Source organism: Lupinus angustifolius, chromosome LG11 (assembly GCF_001865875.1).
Source record: "Lupinus angustifolius cultivar Tanjil chromosome LG11, LupAngTanjil_v1.0, whole genome shotgun sequence".
Classification (NCBI taxonomy): domain Eukaryota; kingdom Viridiplantae; phylum Streptophyta; class Magnoliopsida; order Fabales; family Fabaceae; genus Lupinus; species Lupinus angustifolius.
Window position 1 is genome coordinate 10,573,672 of NC_032019.1, and position 22,755 is coordinate 10,596,426.

Below are 22,755 nucleotides of genomic sequence, written 5' to 3' on the forward strand. Positions count from 1 at the left end.
ACTTGGAAAATTGCCAAGAAAAGGACATGACGGGACATTCACAACAGCCACAGGTTCCAAATTCCGACCAAACCTTGAAAATCATGTCAAGAAAAGGGATATGTATAATGTAGTGTTTTAAATTTCAAAATTTATGAACAATTATTGGTATATCATCATGGAAGTGTCTCTTTATCATTGTTCAATTTTTTGAAGTTCTAAGAATATATTTTTCTCTCTTCTAAGTTGCCTTTTGAAGTTCAACTTTTACAATTCACACATCCTGAATGGATATAATGGAAGGTGCTAACTAACTTAACTGATAAAAACTTCTGTAGTTGATTGTAAATTCTTCGGTTCAAATAACATCTTCACATGTTTGCATCACAGATTCTTGCAATACCTATATAATCATTATTGAAGATTAAAGACCTATGAAAATAACAATGATGTATGGACGGTAAAAGAGTTACTATGACAATAATAATCAGTTCAATGTTTCAATTATGTACCAAAATCAGAACAAATGCCTTTGTAAAATAAAGACTTGTTTTTAACCACCAGACACAAGCAACACATTGCTAAAGTCAACTTTTTATTTTCTCTTTTTTATTATTACTTGAGATATTCAAATTTGTATTTTCTCAACTCTTGACATGACTATGGTATGCCGGATAATGTAATCTGATAATTGGATAAAGAACTATACAAGTGGATGAGAAGCAGATGATGCTAAGGTTCACTCATCTTTGACTTTTAATAATGAGTGCAGAAAGCTCAAAAAGTTAAAAATGAATGGAGTATCAACAATTAATCATAGGCTAAGTAATTAACTACTAACATTAGGAGTGGTAGTTTGACTTTCCCAGTTATCTGTAACTGTTATTGGTGAAGAAGGTTGCTTCACAACTTGATCCCATTCCGGTGACTTCGGTGGTAATGGTGGATGTACATTACAGTCTGAAGCACCTGCACTGTAAACATCTGCTTCCTCTTGATGCACTTCTGGCTCATTCTTCTCACTTTCAATTCTCTTTAGCACATCCAAGACTTCATTCATGGAAGGTCTTAATTCCTTGTCGCGTTGTAAACATTGAAAAGCCAATTCCGCGACTGAGATTATCATCCTCTTAACCTCACTGTCCGAATCAAAACCAAGATAAGGATCAACGAGCTCGCTAAATTTACTCTCTTGAATCTTCTTTATAGCTAAACTTGACAAGTTTATTTCACCCTTATGCCTGTCCATATCAACAGCTGGTTGAGATGATATTAGCTCAATGAGCATCACTCCAAAGCTATATACATCACTCTTGCTAGTAAGCTTGTAGCATTGGTAATATTCCGGATCAACGTAACCTGGAGTCCCTTGCGGTGCTGTGGAAACATGTGTGACATCGTTCGGGAATAGTCTTGAAAGGCCAAAATCTGCAACTTTAACACAATAACTGCTGTCAAGGAGAACGTTGTTGGTTTTCACATCGCGGTGAATGATCTCAGAGGCATGAAGATAAGCCAACGCACTGGCCGTCTCTATGGCAATTTTAATTCTTATAGACCATGGTAGTAAGCCAGGTTTTGCTAATTCACCGTGGAGATGAGATGCAACGGTTCCATTTGAAATGTATTCATACACTAGCAGTAGTTCGCGGCTCTGCCTTGAAGTGCAGCCATAGAGGGACACAAGATTTTTGTGGCGCAAACGTGTGAGGATCTGAACTTCATTCATGAACTGTTCTACTCGCCTGTAGTTGTGTTGGTATAAGCGCTTCACAGCAACTTCGCGTCCATCTTGGAGTTTCCCTGGGTTTTAAAGATCTATGAATAAATTACACAACAAGATGGAAGACTAATTGAATGCTTTATGTTTCAATTAACAAGGTAGTACTGTTTGAGTTTACTACCATAGTAGACAGTTCCAAAGCCCCCATCTCCGATTTGTTTATTTTGGTCGAAACGGCTTGTCGCTTCTTCAAGCTCCTTGTAGGAGAAGAGGGGAACTCCAAAGTACACATTGCCATTTTCTGCATCTGGAGTTGAGGAAGGATCAGAATAAGAATTTGTTGTTTCGAATTGAATACCTGACGAACCATATTTTCTTTTGTAGAGTAGGAGCAATAAAACTATCAAGATGCTTACGAGTCCAACACTTAAACCTGTAGAAGAGGGTCAAAACAAAATATCAAGAGAAGATTATGTTGAGACATATGCAGCTCATAGATTTGGAGACATTATACTTTTAGGGTGTGTATTTTCTTAGAAAAGTGCATGATTCTGGACACTATATGGTATTGATAGAATTAAACAACATTAAAGACCTTTTCCTTATGGAAGCTAGAATTGAAAAAATGGGAATGGGAACAAAAAAATTGGATTTTTCAAGTGTCAAGAATCAAGATCATTAAATTAGAAAACACACACTGAAAATGAAGTGTAAAAGGTACATTACCAATGACAAGTTTCTCTGCCTTACTCAACTTCTCTGCCTCTGCATCTGGAGTTTGAAAAAACAGTTAAATCAGATTGAACAATAAAGAACTGCAAGTATAATGATAAAGTTATGCAGTCAATGACCAAAGCAAAACTTTTTGCCATTCAGGATTGATATAAAAAATCACCAAAGAAGCCAGCTAATGGAACTTCAGAGATTGAAAAACAACATGAGTAACTTAAATTATGCACATCCATTCAAAGACAAGGCTTGTCATTCACAACCTTTCACTTCACTTCAACTCTTAGATAGTGGTTATAATATGTGAATAAAATGGCTTATAGTCAATCTCTGATAAATTTAGAAGGAAACATGTAAAACGAATCATATATAGAAACCAAATAAGGCAACTACCATTAGCACACAAAAATTTCTGTCAAGTTGACACTGGCCTCATTTATGATGGTGACAATTTGCACATTCGTGTGACAAGTTTACCTCAGTGACAATATTAGCACTTACAAATGTAAAGGATCATAGCATCATGCATGTTTTTGATTCGAAGGCAAATCTTTGTGCATGCTGTCAAAGAACTCACATGCTCATCGGTGATTGAAAGTCCGTAATTAAGATCGAAATCTGGGCAACTTGTATAATGATAAATATCTTTTTGAGGGTTGACATGGAGGGTATGGTTGCACTTATACAGAGTTGAACTGTATTTGAGATGAAAGGAACAAAAATGAAAGGAGAGAGGAATTGTATAACTATCAAATGCTGCATAATTTTTTGGATTTCAGGTTATAGAGATCAATGTCTCTTATGTGATATGAATGAAGAAGATATTCTAGGAATTATAAGGAAATTCGAAGAAATTGTAAGAAGAAATGAAAATTCCTTTTCGGAAGAAGAAGAAGATTCACTTATTTTTATTGAAGTTCAGAGAAAGAATACAAAGAAGGAGAAGAAGAAGAATTCTCAAAAAACTGATCTGATTCATCAAAACAGTTACCTTATATTTAAAGCTAACTAACTAACTGTCAACTAACAAGTTTCTAAAAAAGGAAAATTTTCAGTTAGCCAAAGTAAATGGTACATATCAATACCCCCCTCTAAAGAAAGTCCTTGTCCTCAAGGACTGAAAAACGGATACTTCTTCTTCAAATCATGATAAAACTCCCAAGTAGCATCCTCCACCAATTGATGTTTCCACTTAATCAACACCTTTGTAACAGCTTGACCTCCTCTTCTTACTGTCATTCTATCTAGTATAGATTCAGGTTCTTTATCTACCATCACACCATCATCTGAAACTGGAATCTGAACCAAAGTGGAAATCGTGCCCACATGTTTTTTGAGTTGCGAGACATGAAAAACAGGATGAATTTTAGAAGATGGAGGGAGATCAAGTGCATAAGCTACCATACCCACCCTGCTGATAATCGAATAAGGGCCATAGTATTTAGGGGCCAATTTTGCATTGCTTCTGTTGGCCACTGAAATTTGTATATAGGGATGCAGCTTCACATATACCAAGTCACCCACCATAAACTGCTTATCACTCCTATGCTTATCAGCAACCTGTTTCATCCTATCTCGTGCTTTTCTTAAGTGGAACTTGAGCATTTTTTACATCTCCTCTCTCTTGGCCAAGCTTCTATCCACCAACTGCACCTTAGATTCACCAGGCAGATAGGGTAAATAAACTGGAGGTGGTTGGCCATATACAATCTCAAAGGGAGTGGCTTGAATGGATGTGTGAAATGTGGTATTATACCACCATTCTGCCAAAGGTAACCAGTGGAACCATTGCTTAGGATTATCAGAACACATACATCGCAAATAAGTTTCCAAGCATCTATTCACCACCTCAGATTGTCCATCCGTTTGAGGATGATATGCAGAAGAAAGCTGAATTGTGACCCCTTGCAAGGCAAACAACTCCTGCCAAAATTTGCTGACAAACACTGGATCTCTGTCGCTTGTAATTGAAGTTGGATATCCATGGAGTTTGAAGACATTATCCAGAAAATTCTGGGCTACAGTGGCAGCAATGTAAGGATGGGTTAAAGCCATGAAATGTGCAGCTTTACTCAACCTATCCACTACTACAGATATGACCTCTTTGCCAGAAGATACAGGTAGGCCTTCTATGAAATCCATAGTGACATGTTGCCACACATGCTCGAGAACATGTAATGGTTGAAGCAAACCAGGTGAAGCAGTAGTTTCATACTTGCATGTTTGGCAAGTCTGGCACTTCAGTATAAAATCCTTGACATCCTTATTCAACCCTCGCCAAAAAACCACTGATTTAACCCCTATGTGTAGTAGCATGCCTCCCTGAGTGACCACTTGAGGCACTTGTGTGCAACCAGTGCAAAATATCCTATCTAAGTTGGTGATCATTGCCCACTACCAACTTTCCCTTTCGCCTGAGTTCACCATTTGACCAACTATAATGTTTGTGAGAAGTTGGATCTTGTTGAATCTGCAATTTCAACCTGCTCAACCCTTCATCACTGTCCCACAACTCCTTCAATTTTTCTAGTATAGCAGAATCAATAGTGTGGATCAACAAAGCATTACAACAATCCATTCTTGATAAAGCATCAGCTGCAACATTTTCTTTGCCTTGCTTATACTCATTTGCAAAATCGAATTCCATTAATTTTATTAGTCATTTATGTTGGAATGATGTAGACAATCTTTGATCAAGCATGTATTTTAGGCTGGGATGATTTGTTTCGATGATAAAGTGCATGTTCAATAAGTAATGGCTCCACTTCTGGACAGCAAATACCACAGCCATGAGTTCCTTTTCATAAGTAGATGTTGATTGTTGTTGTTGATTCAATGCTCTACTCACATAAGCAATAGGATGATGGTCCTACATTAAAACAGCTCCCAAACCCATACCTGAAGCATCCACCTCCACCACAAATGTTTTGGAAAAATTAGGCAAAGCCAAGACAGGTGTTGTTACCATAAATGTTTTTAGCTGCATAAAGGCATTTTTAGCTTCTTCTGTCCAGCAAAAATTATCCTTCTTAAGCAACTCAGTCAAAGGTTTAGCTACCCCTCCATACCCTTTTCACGAATCTCCTGTAATAGCCTGCTAGACCAAGAAATCCCCTTAACTGTTTCACTGATTGAGGCAGTGGCCAATCTTTCACAGCAGCAATCTTTGATGGATCAGTAGAAACCCCTTGTTCTGAAATGAAATGTCCCAAATATTCAACCCTAGCAACTCCAAAATAACACTTTGACTTCTTAGCAAACAGTGCATTTTCCTTCATGAGAATGTCAACCCGAATGGCCAATCTTTTGCAAGATGATTCACATGCTCAGATAAAGAATTACTATAGATGAGAATGTCATCAAAAAATACAAGCAAGAACTTCCTCAAGAATTCACTGAAAATGGCATTCATCAGCCCTTGAAAGGTTGCTGGAGCATTTGTCAACCCGAATGGCATCACTAAGTATTCATAATGCCCTCCATGTGTCTTAAATGCAGTCTTGTGAACATCAGATGGTTCCATTCTGACTTGATGGTACCCTGATCTCAAATCAAGCTTAGAGAATATAGTAGAGCCATGTAATTCATCCATGAGGTCTTCCACCAATGGAATAGGGAACCTGTCCTTGGCAGTTCCCTTGTTTAAGTCTCTATAATCAACACATAATCTCCATGATCCATCTTTCTTTCCTACCAACACCACAGGGCTAGCATACGGGCTATTACTGTTTTGAATAATCCCTGAACCCAACATCTCTTGCACCAAGCCATCAATAATATCTTTTTGATGTTTGGCATACCTGTAAGGTCTTTTGTTGACAAGATTGCTCCCTTGTAACAATGGAATTTGATGATTGTGGTTCATTCTCATAGGAGGTAAGTGAGAGGGTTCTTCAAAGATATCAGCAAACTTCTCAAGCAATTGAGTAAGTTGATCTGGAATTGGTGGTTGAGTGCCATGCGTAGTGAGAGAGTGTAGCAACCCTCCATCCTGAGAACACAACTGTAACATGGACAATTGTACTCCTTCTGTCAAAACCTTCTCTAATTGTTGTTTCTTCATAGTTTTAACCCCACCATTAGAAGCTCCTCGAAGCACATGTCTTCTGCCTTGAACTTTAAAGTCCATAGTAAGTTTATCAAAATTCCAAGTAATATCACCCAAGGTCACCAACCATTCAATTCCTAGTACCACATCACAACACCCTAGTGGAATCAACATCACATCCGAAGTAAACGTAGTGTCTTGGATTGTCCATGAAAAATTCCTTACCACTGCTGAAATTTTCAATTTATTTCCATCAGCTACACTAACCATTAGAGGATCTAACCTTTCAATCTTGCAACCAATTGTCTGAGCCTTGTGTATGTCTAAGAAATTGTGTGTACTGCCACTATCAATAAGAATGTACAATGGTTTCTTATTATAATGCCATGTTATCCTCATGGTTTTGAAACTAGGCATACCTATGAGTGCATTGACAGAAATCTAAGGTTCTGTATACTCTTTAGTGTCTGCTGTTATCTCCCATGTCTCATCCACCTCAGAACTACCCTCCTCTACCTCTAGGACATATAGTTGAAGTTTCTTATGAGTCAAGCTATGCTCTGGAGTGTATGGTGTGTCACAGAAATAGCATAAGCCTTTGGTCCTCCTTTCATTCATATACGCAGGAGTCAAAGTCTTGGTAGATCTTGGTTTAGTCTTGACTGCATCACTTTGAGGCTCCCCTAGTGTTGTAGGCTTAGCTCCTAAAATTGATTTTGACATAGGCACGTTCTTTACCACTTTTGAAGGAAAATTCAGCCAGGCAGGTTTATTGTGTGCAGATTCATAAAGCTTGGCTAAAGCAAATGCCTTTCTCACCGACCTTGGTTGAAACATACGTACCATCATTTGAACATCTTGTTTCAATCCCCCCAAGAAGCAACTGAGTGTATATTCCTCAGATAGTTCCAATCTTGTGATTATCGCATCAAATTCCTCATGATAATCACTAACAGATTCCTTTTGTCTCAAATTCATCAGTTCCACCATTGGATCATCACATACATCTCCAAATCGCTCTATCAAAATGGTAATATACTCTCCCCAACTTGGCCAAGACGTGGACCATAGGGATTTAACAAAGGCGTGGTGCCATTGCAAAGCCCGCCCTTCAAAATGAACAACAGCGAGCTTCACCTTTACATCCTCCAGAGTTCCATCAATTAAGAAATAAATTTCACATTGGTAAATCCATTGCTTCACATTATCTCCATTAAAACGTGGAAAATCAATCCGTGACAACCGAGTACCACAAGCATAGTTGGAACTGTGGCATTTCTCCCCGTGCAGAACGGGATCTTGCTGACTCTTCCAACCCTTCAGAGTTGTTCTTCAACAATTCCTCCATCGTCAATTTGAGGGAATCACTTAACGATTTTTTAATAGACATCGCCAACTCTATCATTTTCGATTCAATCCTCGCAGACATGCGGCTCTCTAACCTTTCCTCCACTTCTCTTAATGAAGTTTGGCTTTTGGTTGATTATGCCATTGCGGTACGTGAGTCCACGGAAAGACCAAATCTGATACCAATTGATATGAATGAAGAAGATATTCTAGGAATTATAAGGAAATTCGAAGAAATTGTAAGAAGAAATGAAGATTCCTTTTCGGAAGAAGAAGAAGAAGAAGATTCACTGAATTTTATTGAAGTTCAGAGAAAGAATACAAAGAAGGAGGAGAAGAAGAAGAATTCTCAAAAACTGATGTGATTCATCAAAACAGTTACCTTCTATTTAAAGCTAACTAACTGTCAACTAACAAGTTTCTAAAAAAGGAAAGTTTTCAGTTAGCCAAAGTAAATGGTACATATCATTATGTGAATTGTGGTAGGGACATAGGGAAACTGAAAAGGTTGTAAAACTTCAACATGCCACAATTTTGGTGAAAGAGAAGGTGATGTTACAAGGGCGGCTCAATCTACGAGACTACCACTTAGTGGGGTCCAGACGTCTAGCCTTACCCACAAGTGCAGATATTATTTCCAGGATTTAAACATGTAATTTTATGTTACTAAGCAACTATCTAACCAAAAAACAAAAAGAAGTGAAATTCATAAACTAGAGACATCCTGAATTCCTAACTTTATGAGAAAAAATAAACAGAATCAAACAATAATCTTATTATTTGGTGCTTTCACCTCCTTCATAATGTAACGCTAAGTTAAAGTGTTTGATAAGCCATTTGAGTTTGAAAATGCTGAAGTTAGACTAGTTGAAATGAAAATCGAGGAAGATAGATGTGCCAGGTAGGGTAATCTTATGTATTGGAAAGGGGAGGGGTTGTTGGAAACTGAATAGTCTCTTGATCAGGGCAGCTATCGGCCTTGGAATGCCTTGGGTGGATACCTAAAAGGATTCTGATGCCCAAGTCAACATATATTTATAGTGGAGCACATCTGCTTAGTTCATGTACATGACATTATGATGAGAAAAAGATGTATGTACTGACAATATACAAGATTTATACACTGTTATGGTATCATCAATTATTGATGTTTAATTATTTTTGACTTTTCAAAAAAAAATAATCAAAATGAAGGGTGGACGATAGTATGCATGTGTATAAACCTTTACACTATCAGTGTATTATATTCCATTATGATTGGTTAAAAAAAATATATTCAAATTAAAATTTTAAATATTTTTCTGACCAATCACAAGGTCATATTACATGTAGTGACATTCATTATGGGATAGCAAATACGCATAATATTTATAGGAGTAACTTAGAGAATAAAAGTGAAATGTGAATACATGTCATTTCACAATGAATGGCTTGACATTGTCCTTATTGGTCTATTAGTTTGAAAATGTTTTGGAGTTGGATTACCAATGTCATATAGGCAACACTGTAAATATGTCATTTGCTCATATGGTGTGATCTTACCTTTGGCATGAACAAATGTACTTCAGTATAGCACGTGGTAACTTGACCTCATTCTATGAGTCTTATCATTTTCCATAATTGGGTTGGTCTTCCATGTTAAAATATATTTTTAGTATTTTAGGTTAATGTTGTATTTGAGTAGTAATTAGTTTAAATTTACTAACCTTGCATATCAAGTAATCATTGTACATTCAATTTTGATGATTGAAAAATGTGTAAAATTTAGTAAGTTAGTTAAGAGTTAAGTAGAGTTTGTCTTTTATATTTACTATATAATATGTTCGTTAATTTTTTTATAACTCAACCTATTCTATAGTCAATTCATCCATTCAATGAATGAAATACATATATTTTTTTAGTGATAGATGGTCGAATATGACCAGATCTTGTCCGGTCGATTCTTTGCTCCACTCCCAGTGGTCAGAGGATGTTGAACATTAATTTTCTCATGTTGATAGCAAAAAAACTATGACGTTGTAGTTTATTATTACCCTTAAATTATATCAATATTGAAGTTTCTTGGTCTTAACTTCTCTTGGAGGCTTGTTGAATAATTGAACATATCACACTCACATGGTGTTGGTGTTTACACATTCATCTCTAACTCAAACAAAGGACAGCATAATGTACGACACTTTAACTAAATGGGGTTTGTGGAGAGTAGAGTTACTTGTAAATCAAGGTATGGAGTGAAAAAATAATATAAATATTCTTATAGTTTATATTTTGTGCACCTCTGATTATATAAAAGTATACTCATATCGCTTCATTTATCATATTCTAATACATTTTAGATCATTTACTATAACTTGTATCCTAATCAACAAATGGAAGAGGTTGTTTTCGGTCTAAGTCAAACAAACAAAAAATGTTTAGGAATGAAAACAATCAATTTATCATAACATTGCTAAAAAATAATGAAAAGAACAGAGAAAAACTGAGCAACCCATTGAAGATAATGGAAATAAGTTAAGGGGAAGGTCAAGGTCATAGTTTTAGGCTGTTGTCAAATAGACACTTCATTTGGTGTCACCTTTGGTAGGGATAATCAAAGGTTGAAGAGAAAAACGCATCTCTAGGGATGTGAATGAAAATCCTATATTCACATCTACCGGACTACGTCATAATCAATGACCTTCAGTTTCTAGGCACCTTCCTAGTTCTTCTTAGTACTTAAATAAACATAATTTCAAACACATGAAGTGTCCCCTCTAACAGATATGTACCTGAAAGCTGAAATTATGAAACACGGGGTCTACAACTAATGAAATAATATGCAAGATTTGGTCAATTCCATCTAATTGGAAAGGTGTGCCTAATTCATAAAATTGCCAAGTGTGAATGCACATATGGAATATCATGCCTTATAAATTTATTGCTAAAAAGAAACACTTTAACTTTCCAGATATTAACGTATTTTAACCAATCATATGGGTACATCATAAAAAAGAAGGAAGAATATGACAATGCTACTCCAAGCTTCAACTTTAGTAAGAAACTCTTATAATCATTAATCATTTATACGTATTCTTTAATTTAAGAGTGATTAATATATGACAATTTTTTATTTGCTATTTTCTCTTCTTAATTTACATGATCATCTGCTATTAATTAATTTTTAATTTACTCAACTTAAATGTTTTTTTATTTAATCAATAATTTCTTGAACTTTAGACTAGATAGATTAATCAAGAATATGCTCTTAACTTTCTAATTAGGCATGTGTACGTTTATATTTAAGAAGTTCTACCAACTATTTGTCATCGAAAGTTTCAATAGAAAATATAAGTATTATTTTTCACAAGTAGCACACCTGTCTTTCTCATAAATCAACATGTGTTGTTTGACATAAATAATTAAAACTCATGGGTCATGCATATCATGAGTAGGATATGAATAATCAAACATAAGACCTTTGAAAGAAAAACCAGTTTGCATCAGCTAAACAACGTTTATGCAACTTTGTATTTTATATCATGTTATATAACAAGGTGTCACGCATAGAGTATTGGAAACATTATTGGGAGGCAATATACACACCTAAGAATTATTCTAAGAGAAAAAGTGAAAAGTCATAAACCATATATGGAAATGGCTAAAGCAATACTTATTACATTTTCTACCTAGTTGGCTATACATTAAAAAAATATTAGTCCTGGTCCTCACAAGATTTTTATGATTGGTTAATTGGTTTTATAAAACATTATACATTTTATATATCGTATTTATTATTTTTTCCTCTATTTGTCTGAATTAAAAGTTTTGGCTATATCTATTATTTGATGGTTTCTATAAGACTTAATTAAAGAGCAATATTAAATTAGAGTAAGATTATAATCGTATAATCTTTTTTAAAAATTAAGATAAAATGTTTTATTATTATATACAATTTAGGTGTTTAAGTGGGTTGGATAGAAGGTGATAAGAAGGTTAATGAATGAAATCACACTCCCCACAAAATATTAGCATATTAAGATTTTCCTATCAATATATATAATGGAACGGGACAAAGTAGGTTACTAATGTAAAAAAGTACAAAAAAAAACTATACTTATAAATCGTTTAACAACATCGGTACTCTGGTAGCACTTTCCTTTGACTCTGGTGAAAAGGTTACAAAATTTATATTAACTGCATTCAGTATAAGTTCAAGACACATAAGTGCTCTACCCATATTTTGGCTCGTGATCAATCCATAGATACCAATAGAAAATAAATATTTATGCACTTATATAAGAATAAAAATGTTTTAAGAATAAAAGTGTCAATTTATATTATTTTTTATCTTGTTTTTTATGTACTTGTATTACTATAGAGATTCTAACTCAATTATGTGATGAAATTTAAAAGAACAAAATCATCTTCAAAAATTTCTATTTTTCCTAATCACCATGAAAAGTGAAAAAGTTATAAACTAAGAGAAGAGGCTAACCTGGATCACAATCAACAGCATGAGGTCTATCACGACAATAGCACCTAAAAGCATAAGTATCAGCATTTAAATCAAACCCACATCTCCCTCCACTCCTTGTACAAGTACTACAATTACTAGCATTCCAATTCAACACAAACCCTTTTCTCAATGCTTCTTTAATCCCTCCTTCAACATCTTCCACTGTTACATTCACCACACCACCCTTGCACGCTTCTCTCAGACTCTTATCTTCCCTATATGACGCCACAACAGAACTCGTTTTATTTTCTTGTGAACACCCAATTTTGTTCGCTCTCAGATCTTCCGATAGCGATGTTAAGTCGCAGCCGTAGAACAACAATACGTCACTTTGGTTTGGAGCAACATAGAACCTGTATTTTCCAACCGAGAGTTTCTTTATTTGAACAATACAGTGATCAGAAGTGGTTGACTCAGCGAACACAGCGTTGGACAATCTTAGTGTGTGGTTGTTGTAGAATATTTCCTGGACTATGTAGGTAGCATCTATAAGATTAAGGATTGGGAAACCTTTGTTGTTACAACTGAGTTCAAAACCTGGGTTCCCACAAAACGCTTCTTGTTTATCTTTGATGTAGAATGGGTAGCTTATGTTTTGGTTATTACCACATGTCATGGGCTTGCAAGCTAAGAACTTTGGATCCACATAACAGAAAGAGATTCTAACTATGAGAAAGAAGAAGGGGATAAAGAGGGTTATTTGGTTCATTTGGGATGAAGAGAGATAAAGAAGAGTGAAAGAGAAGAAAATAATAAAAGTTTGGACTATGAGGATAATTGGGGTGATGAGTTTGACCAAGCAATAGTTGAGAGTCTATTATGTCACCTTTGTATAGTTGAGTAGAAGGGGATATGTCCAAAAGTTGTATTAATCTGCCTCATATATTAGACTGTTGAATGAATCTCACATGAAGGACTATGCCCACATGGTTAACTAAATGCAAGTGGAACAACTTGTCAATCTTTACTGCTTTGGAGTTTGGACGAGGCTAGACGTAAAGGGACTAAATAACTAAATATGGCCATGTTTCATAATATATGTTATTAAGATCATCAAATGGCTCTCATACTTTATCTGCCATTAATTCACTCAGAATATTAGAATAATGATATAATAATTTAATTAGTAGTTTATTAATTAAACTGTATAATAGTGAACCATGTTTTAGAAGTATAAAGATAATAATTGTAATTTTATCCTTCACATAACATTATAAAGGAAAATGGAATGACATATATGATTACATCTTTGTTATAATTGTTTTATCTTATCAATATGAAATTTAGTTTTTCCACCGAAACAACAGTAGGTAATTATGATCCAACACTTTACAAATGTTAATTATTTATTTTCAAACGGTTAATTTTTAATTTTCAATAATTTATTCTGATTCTTAAATGAATTTAGATTAATTACTCTATAGCCATTGTACTTTTGTTTGGGAAAATTTAAACAAGTCACTGAACTAAAAAAAAATTATCATAGGTTTCATGAACACATATCACTTTTAGACCCTTGTACCCCTTTTGATAGAATGTAGGACCAGTGTTGTTAAAACCGTATCGGTTATCAAACCGGTCAGGGTACTGATATAGTGGTATAATGGTTCAACTGGTAGTTCACTAATTAAACCGCATGCCGGTTAAACCGGACATACCTACTTATATTTATATATATAAAAACTTATAACAAAAAAATTTCATATAAGTAGATACTCAAATTTATAATCCATATTTATAATCTACTCAAAATTCACATAAACAAACAATTTTAAGTATTTAACAAATTCAAAGTCTAAATTACAAAACATATATCAATCCAAAAGTATCACTTAACAACCGCAAAATATAAATAAATGACACAAGTTCACAACTCACTCTACAAAACAAATAATTTTGGAGTTTTAATATTTAACACCAATGAGTCAAAGTTGTCTCATATCGATATTATATTTTTCCACCAAATCATATTTTCAGACACTACTCCAAGATTACACAAATGTCACTGAGATTACACACGAATGTTAGGAACCAAAAAAGTGTAATCTATGTATGATTTGGAAGCATGTGCCTTGAAGTGTTAAAATACCGATCGGTTTACCGGTTTTGACCAGTTTTGATACTTGACCGGTTCAACATCTGTACCATACCAGTTAGGAGTCTCGTTCACCGGTTGAACCGACCGATACGAAATGGTTTTTACAACATATTAGGACTTTGTTTAGTTTAAATAAAAAATAGGATCCAAAAATAAGGAGTGGACGGAGATAGGTCATTTTATGGCTAGGATTCTCTCCATTAATGGAGAGCTGAGGTAAATACTTCAAAAAATAAAGGGAAATTTAACTAACTTTTAATGATATATCTATTCATTTGATTACAATAAAATTACACTTTTATTATTAAAAACATATTGAGAAATGTGTATTTGTCTCTCCATTAATCGAGAGGATCATTGTTCCAGTAAGAATTGGTTCAGCAGTTCAGTTATATATTTTTTTCAAACATCAACTGGACTTTTTTCAGAATGGATATGGATCTTTCGTGCAATCAAACCTTAAATTGGACAATTTTATGTTGAGTAAATTATACTGACACTCCTAAGTTTTAGTAAAATTATACAAACCACTAGTCACTTTTTTACACCTATACAAACTGATGTAAACCCTCCTAGGGCAGCCTTTGATTCCAAGGGCAAGATAAGTCATGATGGTCCTACAACTAGGGCCAAAGCCAAGGCAGGGATCCTTAAGGTCTCAAAGGACACAATTGACCCAGGAGAGGGTATGTGAGGAAGACATTTATGTCCTTAGGTCACTTTCTACTTAGGTTTATTTTATTTTCATTGATTCAAATAAATGAGATTGCATTCTCATACAGTCTTAGGTTTATTTTCATTCAAGTATTTTTAATATTTAATTCATGTAATATGGGTTGGGATTTATTTGTAACATGGTCCATATTTCGTGACCAAGTAGTTCACTTAGGTTCAAGGGTAAGCATTTGAATTTGAATTTGAATTTGAATTTGGATTTGAAAGAAGATAGATTTGAATTTGAATTCAAGGGTATATGGCACACGTTTTCAAACTTGGAGATAAAGAGAAGATTATATGAAGATTAAAGAGAGATTAATCAATCTCCCAAAGATGCACACGGCTAGAAACAAGGAAAGAAGATAGGAAGCTCAATCTTTTAAGGTGCACAAGGCTATAAAATAGGGAATCCTAATCTCATCTCCAACCAACAACAAATCAGATTGGATTCAAATTAAATATGATTAGTTCCTCAAGATGAAGTCAAATTGATCAAGTCTCTTCCTTCTCCTCAACAAATTCGGCCAACCATCCACCAAAACCGAATTACACTCAAGACTAAGTCAAACAAGCAATTCAGCTCAACCAATTGATATTACTTAGGATTTTATTTTTATGTTTATTAGAAGATAATTTGATTTCTATCTTCTATTTTATCTATTCAGCCAAGGCAACTTTGCCTATTTATATTTTGATCAAATCATTAATAAAGGTTAAGTTTTATTTTGAGTAAATTTGAATTGTTTTAGTTGAGAGCACTTCTCCTAAACTCTATCCTTTGGCCGTGGCCATTGATGAGCTTTTATCAAGCTTCTTAAGCTTGTGGCAAGCAACACTTGACTTATCAAGCTTCCATGCTTGTGGCGTCTTCCATCTCATTCCTCTTCCACCTTCTTCCTTATCAAGCCATCACAATCTGCCCTACACTTCCCCACGCCCAAATCAAAAGACAACTCTAACATATAACCCCCAACCGAACCCAACCATCCCTAAATCACCTCATCTCCCATTGATCCGAAACCATACACATCACTTTACCCTAAACAGCCACAAATCATCATCTACAATTACAAGCCAAAAACCCTTAACTCGAACCCCCTCCAACCCTAAAATTACCTAACCAAACCGAGGCCATAAAACCTCAAACCATACACAAACCCTAGCCTACTTATATAACCCCAAACCGAAGCAAATCAACCCTAAAATTGCCCTAATTTCACAAAACCGAATTCACACATTCACAAAGCCTAATTTCAAGCTAAACGATCCTATAATTCTAAGGCAGCCCCTTGAGGTTGTCATCACAAACCTATTAATTTTTATATTTTCATTACACTAACCACCCCTGCATGAGAAATAAGTGTAATCTTTTAAACAAAAAATAGGATAAATGCAATTAAGTTAAACAAAACATAGTATATTATGTAGATAAATCCAAATAATATACAAATCAATGTATCTTTATTATTTTTTGTGGTAAAATGCATCAACAATTTTAAGAGATATTGTTTAAATCGTTCTTATACTATATCGTAATGATCTAAAAATAATAAAGAGGTATTTACTCATATATTATTTGGATTTGTCACCATAATATATCATGTTTTGCTTAACTAAATTGCAGTTATCACATTTTTTGTTCAAAATATTACACTTATTTTTCGTGCATGAATGGTTAGTATAATGAAAGTATAAAAATTAGGGGATTGTGTATGGGTAAAAAAAGTGAGATGAAGTTTGTGTAATTTCATTAAAACTTAGGTGGTGTCAGTATAATGTACTCTTTTTTATTTAAATTTTTTATTTTATGTTGTTATATAATTTAAAATTAATTTGATTAAAATAATAACTTTAGATGTTGTACCTGAGTGATATTTGTATGTGGTACGTGTGAAAGTTGTGTAAGAAGAGAACCATGTGTTGTTAACTACAACCATATCATATCATCAAACTTTATCTCTTATTAACACTAGTGTGTACAGGCACTTCGTGCTTGCCGGCGAATATTGTGTGATATTATATATTCAATTTTTATATATTTCATTTTTTGAATTAGAATGTATTTGTTGTGTTTGGTGTACTTTATATTATATTTTTTGTGTTTATGATAATGTTTAATTTAATGTGAGAAATGTGGTTAATTAATGTATTGATGGTAGTTGCTTAGGATTATATAGTTTTTTTTGTAAAAATTAAATAATATGAAGGGCAAAATAGAAAATAAAAATTACACCATGATGAAAGTTATTTTAAGTTTTGGCTTTATATATAGTATAGATATAAAAAACTATGAAGGTGGTAAGCAATTTCGACCATTTTAAATTAGGATTAGAGATCAAATCTCACTTAAACATTTTTCTTAAAAGAAATTGCATAGCACTCGTTTTTCATAATTATATGAAGATTAATCTCATATATTATTCAAGATTGTAATATTTATGTATTGATAGTATAAAGATTCATACACAATTAGTATATCATATATTGTTCATTTGTGATACTTTTATTTAAAAGTTAATAATAATTAAAAATAATGGTGTATGATGTACTGACAGTATAAAAACATTTATAACGTCATTGTATACATATTTTTCTCATTATTTAAATGAGATGAACAAATTAAAATATGCTCAAATTTCAGGGGGAAAACAAAATTATCGTCACTGATGACAATTAAAAACTATGAATTTTACTTGTTATGCTAACCAATAATTACGACCATTAACTCATGTCCATTTTCTAATGCCAAAAATGATCCTGTTGTTGAAGTGATATTAATTTTATTAAAAAATTACACTTCTCATTTTTTCCTTCTTTAAAATTTGTTCGAACAATAAAGTTTTCACTTCTGTAACATGAGTGCAACTAGTTAAAGAAATACTAATGAAACATAACAAAAACTCTAAGGTTTCATTTGAATGTTTCAAGAAAATAAGAAGAGAGAAATAGATAAAAAAGATAATGAGAATATAGAGAAATATGAGAAATAGAGTAGATTTTTGTAATGTTTGATATAAGAGAATAATGAAAGAAAAAGAAGAGAAATAAGTATTTTCTTCTCTTAGTCTTTTGTTTGGTTAGATAGAAAGTGAGAAGCGAAAGATGATGTTATACTTTAATTGACAAAAGTATCCCTAAATAAAGAAAAGAAAGGAAAAAAATGTTATTTTCTTATTAATTAAAAATAAATGTTATATTTTTAAAATATAAATTTATAATAAATTTTTATTATAATTTTAATTGTTTTTAAGTAATATTTTTCATATCTAAAAAGATTTGTGTAAGTTACTAGTTTTTTAAACAAGAAAAAAAAGTTGTTAGAGTTTTTGCATTGTCACTATATTATCTACTATTCATTATCATCATCAGTTATTAATTAAAATTAATACAAATGAACAGTAGTTGATACACTGACTGTATATAAATTAATCTTTTTACTGACAATGCATAGATATTACACTCTTAAAATAAAACAAACAAGTTGAGAAAAAATTGGGTATAGTTGACATTTCATACAATCACTATTCTCTTCACTTTCTCCCCAAATTAGAAGAGAAAGAAGACATGGTGGATCTCATACATTTTCATTCTCTCCCCTCTTTTTCTCTTCCCAACCAAATAGTAGAAATTTCTCTTTCTCTTCCTCTTCAATCTCTCTATAACTCTTTTCTTTCCACTCTAATTATATCATACCAAATGAAGGCTAAAAATATATTTGTGAGTTGGTTATTTTAGGGCAGGATGGAAAGGAAACGCTTGGAAGATGTGAAATACATTTGTGAGATGACTTTTAAGCATTTCATTTTCATTTTTCTCTTTAAAATCAAACTCGCAAAAAGATCCTAAGTTTTCAATATACCAAAAATACAGATCACTTTTAATTTGACATTCCAAGTTAGATAATTTTGAGAGTTTAAATTTGGAAAAATATCAACCTCAGCTTATAATTTTCAGTTAAGAGAGATTTGTCATAGCATATTCTAGATTCATTATGAAACATGTGGTAGTAATATATCCATAGCTTGAATGTTATATTAATGGGTTGCTATGATAAACAAAATTTTCAAATATTTAATAGTTACGTTTAAAGTAAATATTTAAAGTTTTGTTGATATAATCAACACACATTAAATTACTGATAATTCACTTCTAAGTACTCACCTCATTAAAAATGAATGAGACTAATTTCCTACCATTATATCGTGTATATATAATTTAAATTGGATTGAAATAATTTAATATGTTTCAAGGATAGGATTGATAACATATTATCTGGTTATGGTCTTCATCAATCATAGACATGCAATATAAAACAAACTAATTATCTTCCTGTCATGGGATGAGAGGAAATCAATTATCTTCATTATATTAGAAGAGAAATTAAAACTAAAGACAATCTATAATTAGAAGAACAAAAAACTTATATCTTCTACTAATGGCGTATCTTGCTCTAAAGTTTAGAGAAGTCAATAATGTTTAATTATAATTTATAATTAAAATTATTTGATTAACAATAATATATATATATATATATAATTATTCTCACCTTTCAAAATAACATATTAATTTTAGAGTAAATACTCATTTTAGTTTATTATGTTTTTGACCTTACTAGTTTGGTCCCTCATAAAATTAAGAATTTAAAATGGTTATAAAAATTTCAAATGTGGGTCAAATTAATCTTTTTTGGCATGTCTTAGGACACTTGAAAGAGACTAATTTGATTCTGTAATAAACTAATTTGACGCACATTTGAAATTTTCTGCTATTATTTTGAGTTTTTTTCAAAATTTGAGGAAACCATATTAGTAAGATTGAAAACATGAGGGATTAAAATAAGTATTTGCTCTTAATTCTAAATAACATTAAGTAACAACTAAAGATGTTAAAGAAAAATATATATTCATTTAAAGTACCACTTTTTGTACTTTAAAAACTTAAACTCATCGATAATTCAATAAGGTGTAAAAATTTCAATTATTTTCTTTTTAATATAAATCATCATATTGTCAATAAGAAATTCATCTTGATCAATGTTTGAATCAATATATATTATAACAGAAATTTAGAATATATCAATAATGTCTATATTTGTACCCTCATAAAGAAAGTATTATTGAAAATAACTTATAAACATTATATGGATTCATCAGTGATGAGGAGAATCATGTAATAATTTTTTTGGATAATAAAAACATATTTAAAAATGTACTCTCAAAGGTGCAATGTTGTTAGTCATGTGTGGTGTCCCCCAAATGGATAAATTATGTTTTAATTTAAACACTCACTTGTACGATAAAATAATTATTTTAATAAATTATCCAAAGTAAATATATTAAAAAAAAGTTACCAAAAAAATGTTAATTTTAAAAATAAAATTGAGGGGCAGTTTACCCCCACCTACCCTTTAATAGATCTGCCCCTATCTTCAACCATACACTATAGACAAGACTAAGAATAAGTAAATTTGTTCTATATATATTCTCTTCGAATATATATTTGGATATATTTATTCTTCATGATTTGATATGAATGATCTATGATAGTAGTTTTCATAATTAAGTGAATCTCTTCATTAAGTTTAAATTCCAACACAACATGCTTCCACTAATCCATCGTCCAAGGTGACCACTGTGTCCACTGGCATCTACAATGTTGTCATTGTCCCACACTCACCACAAGAAATGTGATGCACGGTTTCACCTTAGAAATAGTGAGGAAGGTATAGATTGTGCTTCTGTGTTACCATTTTCATTGGAAAATGCCTAACTGGTCGAACAAATTTAAACCCACAACCATGGTCCACACTTTTGTCTTTATGAGAAAAGTGTGTGTGCAAAGGCTACATCCCAATTTATCATGAGCACCCAAAAATCATTGATCCAAGTAAAGTGTTTGTCCTTTCACTTTTTACATATATTTAAACCATGAGCGCAGGATTGTTATGGTTTAAATACAACCACCTCATTCATTTGTATTGCTAATTAAATTGAGTTTAAGTAATATGAATATGCACTTATATATAATAACTAAGCATTGTGGGCAGTGGTATTAATACCTAAATGGTCATCAAATAGGTTATGGTACTGGTATGGTGGTATAGCGGTTTAACCGGTGATTCAATAATTAAACTGCATACCGACAAAATTAGATATACATATATAATATATTAATATTAATGTTGAAAAATCTATTTATTTTTTATTTTCATTAAAAAATTAATTTTAAATAAAAATCGGCTGATATAACCGATACGGTTCAATTGAAAATCGACCGTATGACCGGTTTTGACCAGTTTTAGTCATTTTTGAACAATATGATCGCATGACCGGTATAATTATTGTACCATAGTATTGGGACCGGTTCACCGGTTTACTTGTTGAACCGACAGGTATGAAATGGTTTTAACAATACTGATTGTGGTTATATCATTTAACATTCGTTTATATTATTTTTTTCTGAAAAGTCAATAATGATTAAAAATGAATGATGAATGCTTGACTAAGTGTGCATAAAACTTTTACGCTGTCAGTTCATGTATTTTTTCCCTCTATATGTTTTTTTATTATTTTTGCTCTGTAATATTTTGGGCATTTTACATCTAATAGGTTCAAGGTATTATTATTATTATTAAATTTATTGAATTTGATTTTATTGATTATATTCTTATAAAAATGATTTTATTTGCACTTTTACATTCAATGTTGTAATGTTTCACTACTGATTAAATTTAATCTTTAGTTCCTTACTCATACAAAAATCAAAAAGTAAATAATTCGATTCCTGAGAGCAATACTTATTGAGAAGAATAATTATGTACCTCGAAAGAGATTAGTTTCTTACTTATAGAATAAGAGGATACCTTAATAATACAAAAAAATTAAATTTAATCTTCTTATTAATTTTTTCATTCCTCAAATAACATTCTACATGTCATTTAATTCTATCATTTCCACATTTTTGATGTGTTATTCTTTATTTTATGTCTTTGTACTTTACTAATGTGACTTTAATAGAAGCAAAATGGAGTGACCCATTCTAATGCATGGATATGCAGCTAGTTACTATGTGACATAATTTAACTTGATACTTATATCATATATATGTATATGAGAATAAAGTATATTTTCGTATATGAAGAGAAGTTATCTCCTCAAACTCACTTAATGATTCACATTTGTCTTATTATGCTTTTTGATTTTATTTATTTAAAAAATAGCTAAACATGTAATCCAATAGTGAACGGAGACGAGTTGGGATAGGTTAAGTATGTCCCTCACCCGTCCCTAAATATTGATCGGGTCAATTTTTGAACTCGAACCCGTCCCTAATTAGGATGAGACGCGTGAGTGATGAGTCCAAAATAAGACGGGTCAAGATAGTGACGGGTCCAATTTGGAAAAAGACAAAATAACAAACATATATTTTTTCTCAAATCTTTAAGCATGTCCAATCAAAATTATCACAATATGTATATAAACTCAATTAAAACCTGCATCCTACAACAATAGTCCCGAACTCGTCCTTTTTGATGACGGCTCTGTCCCTTTTTATCAGGTTTGTCCTTTTTTATTTATTTAGACGGGTCACACACGTCCCTAAGTCATCGAGTTGAGATG

At 32.5% G+C, this 22,755-nt stretch overlaps 1 protein-coding gene across 2 annotated transcripts; it reads right to left on the bottom strand.

Moving 5' to 3' along the window:
- On the bottom strand, window positions 56–13,201 carry LOC109360619 (LEAF RUST 10 DISEASE-RESISTANCE LOCUS RECEPTOR-LIKE PROTEIN KINASE-like 1.2). 2 transcript variants are annotated; one of them, XM_019605644.1, is made up of 6 exons: window positions 12,301–13,201; window positions 2,429–2,473; window positions 1,884–2,135; window positions 937–1,782; window positions 821–903; window positions 56–382 (listed from the first exon to the last, which is right to left on the bottom strand). In XM_019605644.1, exons 1-6 carry the CDS (start codon window positions 13,028–13,030, stop codon window positions 338–340), a joined length of 2,001 nt encoding a protein of 666 aa, XP_019461189.1. In that variant the 5' UTR covers window positions 13,031–13,201; the 3' UTR covers window positions 56–337. The 2 variants fall into 2 exon arrangements, with proteins under 2 accessions (XP_019461189.1, XP_019461188.1); XM_019605643.1 differs by having other exon boundaries at window positions 821–1,782.

What these genes read in the sequence shown, in the direction of transcription:
- LOC109360619 (XM_019605643.1), bottom strand. Translation starts at nt 13,030, where the DNA reads ATGAACCAAATAACCCTCTTTATCCCCTTCTTCTTTCTCATAGTTAGA. An exon ending in GGCAGAGAAACTTGTCATTG is followed by an intron (nt 2,136 to 2,428) that starts GTAATGTACCTT and finishes CCTCTTCTACAG; the next exon opens with GTTTAAGTGTTGGACTCGTA. An exon ending in GTCAAACTACCACTCCTAAT is followed by an intron (nt 383 to 820) that starts GTTAGTAGTTAA and finishes ATGATTATATAG; the next exon opens with GTATTGCAAGAATCTGTGAT.